General features: G+C 34.2%; 1 protein-coding gene across 1 annotated transcript in view; it reads right to left on the bottom strand.

Annotated features, from left to right (window-relative positions):
• tnfsf10l (TNF superfamily member 10, like) overlaps window positions 1-11078 on the bottom strand; it is a 186367-nt gene extending 175289 nt beyond the window's left edge. Inside the window, exon 1 of the mRNA XM_030162525.1 lies at window positions 10516-11078. Coding sequence (XP_030018385.1) covers window positions 10516-10737 — 222 coding nt within the window. The 5' untranslated portion in view covers window positions 10738-11078. The remainder of the gene's footprint in view (window positions 1-10515) is intronic.
• Between the last annotated feature and the right edge of the window lie 1129 nt (window positions 11079-12207).

Here is a 12207-nt window from a genome sequence, read left to right as displayed (position 1 = left end):
TTACATCTCTAATTGCCGATAGTGATTATATCAATATCTTCAACTGTTTTCAAGTTAGAGGACTTCGAAATTTGTCCCATTGTAAACAAATGGGGATTTTTAAGATTTCAAAAATTCATAAAAAATTCAAAAATGAATATTTCCCAATTCTTTGAACAAACTTGGTAGACCTTACTCCAAAGATGGTCCACAACAAACATCATTACAGTTTCAGAGATGAAGATTCTTGAAAAATCGTTTATGGACGATGGACGGACGTCAACTGATACCAATAGTCCATCGGACCCTTCAGGCCGTTGGGCTACAAAGGATCGCTGAAGAGGTATAAAGTGACAAACATGTCTCCTGTGTTTACAGCTTTGTTGACTCTTACCTCCTACACAAACTACATCACATAACTTCTCTTTTCTTGTCAAGTTACAAACAATTATTGGGATTTTTATGACCACCGACCATTTGTTTTTTAATGAACCAAACAGCAGATAAGACGTGCGACAACGAGAAAACGTTCGTTGTTAGAGCTGAATTTAGCGCGGTGCTTTGAACAGGTGCCCATGCGTTGCCAAGCAGATCCCAGAGCTGGCCTCAGGTCAGTTTAAAGCACCACACATTCCTGAGACGGGATGTTGTGTGGATACAGTGGGTGGCTCGGATATTTACAGATCACAGCCCTGTAACTGTTGGACATAGAGACGCATCAGTGTGAGCTGGAGGAACCACAAAGACAGGAACTAAGAACACTCAGCCTGGCAAGTGGAGTTACATGTGTTGACTTGTTTTGACTTTTTAGGAAATATACTGTAACTGCTGTCAGGTTTGAACAGATATTTCATTTACATGGACGACACGGAAAGAATACCAGTGTTGGGGAGGATACAACCAACACATTTTAGACGATTCGCCTCATGAATAATTATATAGTCATGGAAAAAAAGGGATAATAATCATCAAAATTACAAAGACTGATGACTAATTTTGACAAAAAATGACTTTCCCATTAATCCTCAGAGTAAAACTTACACAAATTGAACACAAACAAAGGATCTGGGCAGTCTAATGCCGCGTTTCCATTATGTGGTACCGGTTTGACTCGACTCGACTCGCCTTTTTGCATTTCCATTAAAGGAAATTCTATTTCATCAACTTGAGCTGTAAATAAAAATACCAGATACTCAATAACTGTCACATTTTTTTAACCCTTTAAATGCCGTGTTTGTAATGTAAACAAACCATTTTTTTGGATGTAAAAAACAAAAAAAAAATGTTTTTTTTCAATATACTACATAAAAAGTGGATCACATATTATTTGATTTTTTTCATCCTGGCATATGTCAATGATTAACTCCAACACTGGTTAATTTGCATTATTATTTTGGCGCTAGGTCAAATGTTCAAAAATACTAGCATCTGTCACCAAGTGTGCGTAAAATGCACACCTATAAATCAAACTATTAAATATTATATATTGATTTATTTTTCTGCTCTAATTTGATTTTATTTTTGTAAATCAAGGTCAGCCCTAATCATACATATCAAATGGAAGAAATAGTGCGTTTTAGGCACACTTGGCAGACAGGTGCTAGTCTTGTAATTTTCTTTTGTTTACAATGTGCACATTTCAGTTGGTGGCCAGAATTTTAAAGATCATGCAAAAATGACCAACTTTTGAATTCTAACCTTATTTAAACTGTGAAAAATAATATGAAGTTTTTTAAAACAAAGTGCAAAGCGTGCCTAAAAGGCGTATCCGGATACCGGAAGGTTAATGGTTCAGGCTTTACAGGGTTAAATATTTTTTCTCGATGGACACTCAGAGGTACATACACAAACACACACAAACACACACACTCAAATCACACAAACAGTGAGAAAAAAGTTGTCTCAGACCACAATACAACATGAGCCTCCCTCAATGAGTCAGACCACACACACACACACACACACACACACACACACACACACCTCTACACACAAAGTGTATTGTTACATGTAAGGACGGTGAGTCAGAGTCTATCAGCGAACTCAAACAATAACAAAATGGACCAGTGAAGTGTAAGGAATGGAACGTCAATCACACTTAAGTTGTGTTTAAGGAACGATATGTGGACTTATATTAATTTCCTGGAGAGTCGCTTTATCCACAACACACTTAATCCTAATAATAAACTTCAAACAACTCTTGATCCTTCAAATTTTAGGATTTACACGACAAGAACCTGCATTTTGTCCCCATAAGTGGCTGGGGAAACAGACTTATGCTCTGATGTTACTAATCCAAGTAATACTGTGTTATCAGAAGGCAATTTAGTTGTTTTTTTTTTTTTACTTATATTTTATTGTTTTATTTCTGAAATTTTACAACACAAACATTTAGAACATAGTGTCAGTTGTCGTCCTGTATATTGTCCATTTTTTCCATCGATCTTGACAGGTTGCTTGCTGTAGTCTTATGATATATGTAAGTCTTTTCATGTTGAGAATTTCTTCCACAATGTCTTTCCAATTATTTAGGGGGGTGGGGGTGGGGGGGTCCTCTTTACACTATTTTTGTGTGATGGCTTTCTTTTTAAGTTACCTGTAACACTTCCTGAGAAACGGGCCTATGACGGGCCCCTGTACCGTCATAAATCCACAGCCTAACACACACAAACACAGATAACACAGGAAAAAGGCCCACACAAAGCAAAACAAATAACAAAAGGTTTTCTAACAATCGCATACACGCCACCAGCGCACATGCCAGCGAATGAAATACATCAGCTTTTAATACAGATAGAATTCAGAGGTGAAACTTTCAGGTTCTTTGCTAGTTCAATCATGTTTCTGTCCACAGCGGTGAAAGAATCTTACATTTTAAGACATTCGTTTACAGGAGTGATATTTAGCTTTTTTTTAAAAATGGAATTATGCATTTTCAGACATATATAAACTGGTCTGTATAAACTGTAAATGCTATGATCGGGTCTGAATTCTTCATTAATTCAACTCCACAGGTCCATCTTCAACCCTATTTCTGAGTAATGACACCAGAAAGGTGGTTTGGAGCACTGGCCCTTTAAATATGTAAAGCCTGAATTAAATAAATTAACTATACCTATATCTATATCTATCTATATCTTTTGTTTCTTTTTATGAGCTTCAAGTACTAGTTAATACAGGGGTGTCAAACATGCGGCCCGGGATCCCAAGGGTCCACTTTGGCCCCAAGGATGTTTTTGCCAGGTGCAAAAATTCCACAGTCTACAATTGAATTAAGCAAACAAAAAATTTAGCTTGAATTAAGGAAAAAATATTGAATTAAGCCAAAAAAAAAAAAAAAAAAAAAATCTTCAATTAAGTGAAAAAAATCTTCAATTAAGCCAAAAAAATCTCAAATTTAGCAAAAAATGTTGAATTAAGCCAAAAAAAATCTTCAATTAAGTAAAAAAAATCTCAAATTTAGCAAAAATGTTGAATTAAGCCAAAAAAAATCTTCAATTAAGTTAAAAAAAAAAATCTTGAATTAAGACAAAAAAAAAAATCTTCAATTAAGTTAAAAAAAAATCTTGAATTAAGACAAAAAAAAAATTCAATTAAGTAAAAAAAAAAATCTTGAATTAAGCCAAAAAAAAATCTTCAATTAAGTAAAAAAAATCTTGAATTAAGCAAAAAAAAATCTAGAATTAACAACTTAATTTTTTTTTTCTTTTTTTAGGGCAAAAAATATCATTCAATTATGAAAATATTAACATTTCCAAACTATCCTGTAACAATAAACGTTATAATATATATGATATATATTATATATATAACGTTAATAACGTTTTTTAATTTAAATTTCAGTTTTTTCAGGGGGTTTTTTGGATAGTTTATAGAAGTAAGTATTTTCATAATTTAATGTTGTTGTTTTTTACACTAAAAAAAAGACAAAAATTTGGAGTCGTAATTATTTATATGTTATTATGTTATTATTTTTCTGGTTCTGCCTATTGCAGATCAAATTTCGCTGAATATGGTCCCTGAACTAAAATGAGTTTGACACCCCTGAGTTAATACCTTTAAAATGATGTATTATTCATGCCTCTATCTTAAACACTTTTTGAATTACAGTATAAAATGTAGTCGGGCACTCCCTACGTAACTGACTTGACCCATCTACAGTTGAATACCTGCACAGTGTACTTGACATAACCCCCCCCCCCCCCCCAAAAAAAAAAAAAAACACCCAGCAGCTTCTGTGTTTACTTGTATTTGTTTGTTTGTGAATGCCGCTGCATTGAGGCAGCGCTGGAGCATTCCTCATTGTATGGTGTTGTTCCAAGAGTCTTTTGTCCTGACCGGGCTGGCATGGGGTGTAGCTCGGGCTGCGATTCAAAGAAGGGCCCTGTTTGCAGATTAAAAATAGCTGGCCTTCGCATGAGAACCGGGGGATTCCCCACATGCAGATACACAGCTCCATGTTTTTCATTTAGTCTATATCCAGAATCATCTCTAAACTACTCCTTATGTGATTTCCTGCCACATGTAAGGAGTCAGAAAATATGAAATATGCGCATGAGCGATAGTGTAAATAAGCCCTTTGACTCATACATGAAGTTCTGCTCTTGTTAATGAAGTCAGTAAATCCCTGAAGCATTATTAAGACACTGATACAGCCTGTTGCTTTCATGCCAAGTCGACTGAAAGCAGACACAGCTGACCTCACCCCTCATGATAAATAACAAAAACAGGGGGAATAATGAAAAGAAATGAATTTATCTCCAATAAAATCCTCACGGATTACAAATAACGTCCCCGCCTTATATATGTCTTTAGTCGGTTGCGCATAAACTGAACTCAACAGAGATACTCGATATCAAGAGTAAACAGACAAAAAACATCATTTATCATTTCGGCTAAAAATTCTTTAGGGGATCAAATGAGTGGCCATTTTTGTCAAAAAAAAAAAAAAAAAAAGTTGTAAGAAATGCATAGAACTGTGTTGACATAATGCTAATCCATTTGTGCACAGACTACTGATATTATCTGACAGTGGAAGCTCTATTTTCAGAAATATTGGATTTTGAATAGCACGTGTATGTGAAAACTTTTGCTGGTGGACGGACGTGACATTACCCATGATGCTCTGGTCAGTACCAGTACTTTATTTGTAATAAACTTATATACTTACTCCTGCTAATTCTCCTCTTATTCATAAATGTTAGTATTGTGGATCTAAAACAATAACAGCTGACACAAAAACACAAAATGTGTCAGTGGACGGATGTGACATGGTTGTTCCAGATCCCATCATACTGATGCTCGGCAGCCATGTCACCGTTTACACTAATGATCCCTGTGCAAAAGCTAGGATCAGAATTATTTATTGTATAGTTTATCATCATACTGAAGAGTAAATAACAATACAGAATTGTTATTTCTTTATAAAAATGTTTATTATTAGAAAAGTGTTGATTTAAAAAGTGACGTGTGACATTCTTAATGTATGTATTAGCGTAACATAAGCAGGATGGATCAGCACCATACTCCATACTGCAACCTGTAAAAATAAAATGTGATATGTAGGATAGAATCTGGTAAGAAAAACTGGGGAATCTGAAAGAATAGAATATTTGTTTTTCAGGTAAATTCAGTTCAAATATAACTTGGCCATTTGTGACATGAAAATATAGCATTAATTGTGATGAAATTGGACATTTTTGAGCTGAAAACATAGTTCATATGAGCATCAAGCGTCTTTGAGTACTTAGAAAAGCGCTATACAAAACTGATGTATTATTATTATTATTATTATTATTATTATTGTTATCAACATGTTGCAACAGAACTGAAATCCTGTACATTTGCATAACTTCATTTACCAACACAGAGTTCCTTTGGGGATTCACTTAGATTGATTTCTTAAGCACAAAGACAGAAATAAGACCACAAAGCAAATTTTAGCCGATTTAAAGACACTGGATATTAGAAATGAGCCATGCATCATCATCATCATCATCATCATCACTGAGGAAGAGCTTCAAGCTGATGTGACATTTTTTGATAACTTGACAAGACTCCGGCAATTTGTAAGCAACTGATTATAAATTTATTTTGATAGAGACGTATATTTGACATTCACAGTAAAATACAATGTCAGTTTAACTTTTAGAGAGTTGGATTTAACATTTGGTCCCACTCACAATAAGAGGAAAATGTACTCTATGGCCAGTGTCAAATTTTCAGAGTTAATTTTACTCAATTCAGTGTCAAAATTAACAATGAAATGTGTAAAAGTATTTTAACACAGTGGTGTTTTCACACTGTTAAGAGTAATATGATTATTTTCTTCATCAGTTTGCACCCTACACTCTCAAAAACAGAGGTACCAGCTTGTACTTAAAAGGGTACAAATGCTTGTCGCTGGGGGTGTACTTTTTTGACAGACATTTCTGTACCCTTTCGAAATGGTCCATTTTTGTACCTTAAGTACTTTACAGAGAAAGAAAACTCTCAAATAGTTGATAATACCATGATGTTTAAAGTTTGAACCAGTGGCCTAACTGAGAAAAAAACACAACAAAAAAATGTTTAGAAATTTTTAGATTTAACATTTTAAACATGTGGATTTAACATTTTAAACATTTAGATTTAACAGTTTAAACAAGTAGATTTAACAGTTTAAACATGTAGATTTAATATTTTAAACACGTAGATTTAACATTTTAAACATGTAGATTTAACAGTTTAAACATGTAGATTTAACATTTTAAACATGTAGATTTAACAGTTTAAACATGTAGATTTAACAGTTTAAACATGTGGATTTAACATTTTAAACATGTAGATTAACAGTTTAAAAATGTAGATTTAACATTTTAAACATGTAGATTTAACATTTTAAACACGTAGATTTAACTTTTAAAAATGTGGATTTAACATTTTAAACATGTAGATTTAACATTTTAAACACGTATATTTAACATTTTAAAAATGTGGATTTAACATTTTAAACATGTAGATTTAACATTTTAACATGTAGATTTAATGTTTTAAACATGTAGATTTAACAGTTTAAAAATGTAGATTTTACATTTTAAACCTGTAGATGTAACATTTTAAAAATGTAGATTTAACATTTTAAACATGTAGATTTAACAGTTTAAACATGTAGATTTAATGTTTTAAACATGTAGATTTAACAGTTTAAACATTTAACATTTTAAACATGTAGATTTAACATTTTAACATGTAGATTTAATGTTTTAAACATGTAGATTTAACAGTTTAAACATTTAACATTTTAAACATGTAGATTTAACACTGGATTTAAATGGTAAATGGACTGCACTTATTTAGCTCATTTTCTCCACCTTCATGGTGTCCAAAGCACTTTCCAAAACCACCAGGTCCAACTGGGACCAGTTTAGGGTTCAGTGTCTTCCATGGACACTTTGACATATGGACAGTCTGAGTCAGGATTCGAACCACCAACCCTTTGGTTATTGGACGAGCCGCTCTACCAGCTCTACCAACCCATTCATTTACAAATTTAAAATGTTAAATTGTTAAATGTTTACTTTTTTCCGTTATTTCAACATTATGGTCTTGCAGTTTAAAAGGCACCACATTGTTTTTCAATTTACAGTTTGATTTTCTAAAAACAATAGAAATACATCATTTCTACATACAAATCTGGTTTTGTTCACATACTCTTCCTGTAAAAACTACAGCTATATGTGATTCAATCGTTAACACAAAAATCTTTTCAAATAAACAACTTTGCATTGTATTGTCACTTACAGTTTTTTGATGTTGCAATTTTACAACTTTTTGGTGTTAATTCTACTGTCATTTTTTACAGTGTATGTGTAGAAGACAACAGAGGTTTCACTTTGACTATTATCTATTCCTGTTTCCTACATTACTCATTTGATTTGTATCTGCAAAAAAGCCACAAAGTGCAATTTTTTATAAGTTTCCCCCCAAGATCAGAGTATTTCAACACATTTAGAGAGGTTTTTTTTGTTGTTTTTTTTTTTCAATCCCTCAGCTCTACAGACTTGGATTCCTTGGTGGTGCATGGTGTTCCCTTTATGCGGTTATTTCAGTGGATAAAAAGCAGCTGAAATTAACACCACCTCCATTACCTGACCTGCATATTTCACCTCTGCACACATCTGTAACCTACTTTAAAGCCTTCCTGCGCTACCGCCTGTGACTGCCCAAATAGCTCCAACATGTTCCTGTTTTACGCACACGCAGTTCAACTGGTTTAACTGGCTAAACGCCGCTCAGCAGATTGCACACCTTTAGGACGCTTTGATTCCGGAGCGCACTGTTTATACAAGTCAGACAACATGGGCTCTAATTGCTTGACAAGGTGGTGGTGGTGGGACAGTGGAGTGAAACCCTCACCCCCCCATCCTCCATCCCCCACCCATCCCTTCCCCCTTTACTTGGTCAAACCTTTACAACGTTTCACCTCATTTGCTTTTAAATTCCACTAATGTTTCCTGTTATTGCGTTAATATTCAAGTAGTATTTCCTTGTTATTTTAAGCAACAGCGTAGCCTACTGTTGGTGTGTTTTCAATCACAATGATACACCCAAAGATAATCCAAACAAAAGACCCTAAGAGACGTGTAATGCCTTTGGGTTTTTGGGGTTTTTTTTAATAGTACCACAGTAAAAGCGCATAGCCTCCTGAGACCCAGCAGTGCATGTTTGTTCTCTGTAGAAGACAAAGGTTCAACAGTTTTACTCAAAACTAGAAAAGCACTCTGGGAGTGCAGACATCCAACAAGGCAGATCAGCCCCCCCACCCCACCCAAATTATGAGATTTTTTTTTAAAAAAAAGTCATAATTACAAGATAAAAAGTCAAAATTATGATTAAAAAGTCATGATTATGAGATAAAAAGTCAAAAATATGATAAATAATCAAAATTTTGAGATACCTCCGCAGACCTCCGCCAAGGCAGATCAGCCCCCCCCCCCCCCCCCCCTCCAAATTATGAGATTAAAAAAAGTCATAATTACGAGATAAAAAATCTAAATTATGATAAAAAGCCAGAATTAGGAGATAGAAAGTCAAAAATTATGATTAAAAAGTCATAATTATGAGGGGGGAAAGTCAAAATTAGGATAAATAGTCACAATCGTGAGATACCCCCGCAGAGCTCCGCCAAGGCAGATCTGCCCCCCTCCCCAATTATGAGATTTTTTAAAAAGTCACAATTATGAAATAAAAAGTCAAAATTATGATTAAAAAGTCAGAATTATGAGACAAAAGTCAAAATTATGATAAATAGTCATAATTGTGAGATACCTCCACCAAGGCAGATCACCCCCCCCCCCAATTATGAGATTAAAAAAAAGCCATAATCACAAGAGAAAAAGTCGAAATTATGATTAACAAGTAATAATTATGAGGGGAAAAAAGTCAAAATTATGATAAATAGTCATAATTGTGAGATACCTCCGCAGACCTCCACCAAGGCAGATCAGCCCCCCTCACCCAATTATGTGATTAAAAAAAGTCATAATTACAAGATAAAAAGTCGAAATTATGATTAAAACGTCATAATTATGAGATAAAAAGTCAAAATTATGATAAATAGTCATAACTGTGAGATACCTCCGCCAAGGCAGATCAGCCCCCCCCCCCACCCACCCAATTATGTGATAAAAAAAAGTCATAATTACAAGATAAAAAGTCGAAATTATGATTAAAATGTCATAATTATGAGATAAAAAGTCAAAATTATGATAAATAGTCATAATTGTGAGATACCTCCGCAGACCTCCGCCAAGGCAGATCAGCCCCCCAACCCCCAGCCAATCACCACCAAAATTTAACCATTTGTTCCTTGTGCCAGTATCAACTTTTCCTGAAAATTTCCTGAAAATTCATCCATAACTTTTTGAGTTATCTTGCTAACTAACCAACCAACAAACAAACAAACTCTCGCAAAAACATAACCACCTTGGCGGAGGTAAAAATGCTGTCTATTGCAAAGGAAATTCCATTAAAACTTCCTGAAACTCAGGAAAGTTTGAGGTTTTTTTACGTTCGACAATCGTCTTGAGTGAAAACTGCATAATGCAACAGTTTTATCAGACACATTTTTAAAAATTATTTTCTATTTATTTATTGATTTTTTTAATGGAATGTCCTTTGCATGGAATGTCTATTCCTTTAAGTAAAACTGTGGAACTTTTGTCCCCTATGGACAAAAAAATGCACTGCTGGGTCTCAGGAGGTTATAACATAAATAAATAAATAAAATGTATATAGGAAAACTGTTACATTTTTCAGTTTCCTATCAAGAAAATGATTTAATGTAAAAAAAAAAGCTGAATTTATTTTCACTCCTCTGGGTCTCAGAAGGATATCTAACAGTAAAATCCTAGTCAACTGTTGCTCAATCCGGACTGTTTTGCACACTTGTACTCCCTTGTTGCGTCTGGAACATGCATGGTTTCTATCAAATGAAGCTCTAACGCATTAAGTGTTAAAAAAAAAATAATAATAATAATAAAAAGCAGCTCTTACCTGTGATATAGACATGTTCAGGTAGACAAAAAGCCCCGTGGTGGAGGCGATCTGCAGCACCACCACTACTATCACCACCATAGCCACCCACATCTTGGACGGCGCTTCCCTGCGTCCCGTCCCGCTCGGCCCGCCGGCAGGGACCATCATGTAGGTGGTGGACTCGCTGCTCACCGATCTGAAATAATCCTGGTGCTGCTGCTGTGCGCTCGGAGTGGCCATGGCATTCCCGACGCATTAGTAAACCATAAAAACCAAGGGAACGGCGAAACAATAACAACAACAGCCAACAACAACAACAGCCTCCACCAAGACTGGACCGAAAAGTGGTGCAAAATTAGATCTCCATGCGTCCTCAGAGCCCTGGAAGGAGGCTTTTCATTCAGCAAAAAAAAGGGGGTAGGGGAGGAGAGGATAGAAGGCGGAGAGAGAGTAAGCAAGAGAGGGCACTGAGGGAAGTTAAAGTTTGGGTCTGTCCATGTCTGCTCTGCGTTCCACTGCTGCGTAAAATGGGTTTGGAGCGGCTGGAAGAGGCAGCGGCGGACTGAGGAGCGCACAGGGGGCTGGCTTAACCTCTTCATCACCCTGGAGCTGTGGAGGAGGAATTCTCTCTCTCTCTCTCTCTCTCTCTCTCTCTCTCTCTCTCTCTCTCTCTCTCTCTGTAAAGCCAATCACCAGCGCTCCTCAGGTCAGTAAAGTTTGTTTTCGCTGTTTATCCATTTCCCTTACAAAGTGAAAAATTGCAATAAATAGATCATTTCGATTTTTTCATCTTAGAATTTTGATTTACCATGGGGATTATATTTTCAGTGGCTTCTATATACATAGGAAAACCGTTTCCACCAAGATACAAAAACAAAACAAAAACAAAACAAAGCAAATAAAAACACGGTATGTCATAATTATGAGATAAAAAAGTAAAAAATATTTTTTAATAAAGTCGTAATTATGAGATAAGACGTTGAAATTATGATATATAAAAGTCATAATAATGAAATAAGAAGTTGAAATTCTGAGAAAAATTTTGAAACTATGAGATAAAAAGTCATAATTACAAGATAAAAAAACTCAAAATTATGGGGGGGAGTCATAATTATGAGATAAAAACTCAAAATTATTGTTTAAAAAAGTCATAATTATGAGATGAAAAGTCAAAATCAAGATTTTTAAAGAAAGTCATGATCATGAGATAAAAAGTCATAATTGTTATTTAAAAAGTCATAATTATGAGATGAAAAGAAAAAAATTATGATTAAAAAAAGTCGTAGTTATGTTATAAGATATTGAATGAGATAAAATTCGAAATTATGAGATAAAAGTCATAATTATTATATAAAAAAGTCAAAATTATAATAAAAAGTCATAATTATGAGACAAGAAGTTGAAATCATGGGATAGAATTTGAAATTATGAAATAAAAACACATAATTATGAGATAAAAAAAAGTCAAAATTATGAAAAAAAAAGTCATAATTATGAGATAAAATGTCAAAATTATGATTTTTAAAAAAAATCATAATTATGAGATAAAAACACATAATTATGAGATAAAAAGTCAAAATTCTGGGGGAAAAAAAGTCATAATTATGAGATAAAATGTCAAAATGATGATAAAAAGTCATAATTATGAGATAAGGTGTTGAATGAGATGAAATTCAAAATTATGAGATAAAAGTCATAATTACAAGACTA

The sequence above is a fragment of the Sphaeramia orbicularis genome, chromosome 18, assembly GCF_902148855.1.
Source record: "Sphaeramia orbicularis chromosome 18, fSphaOr1.1, whole genome shotgun sequence".
Taxonomy (NCBI): domain Eukaryota; kingdom Metazoa; phylum Chordata; class Actinopteri; order Kurtiformes; family Apogonidae; genus Sphaeramia; species Sphaeramia orbicularis.
The sequence above is the reverse complement of the archived record's forward strand: the minus strand, read 5'-3'. Positions and strand labels throughout refer to the sequence as shown.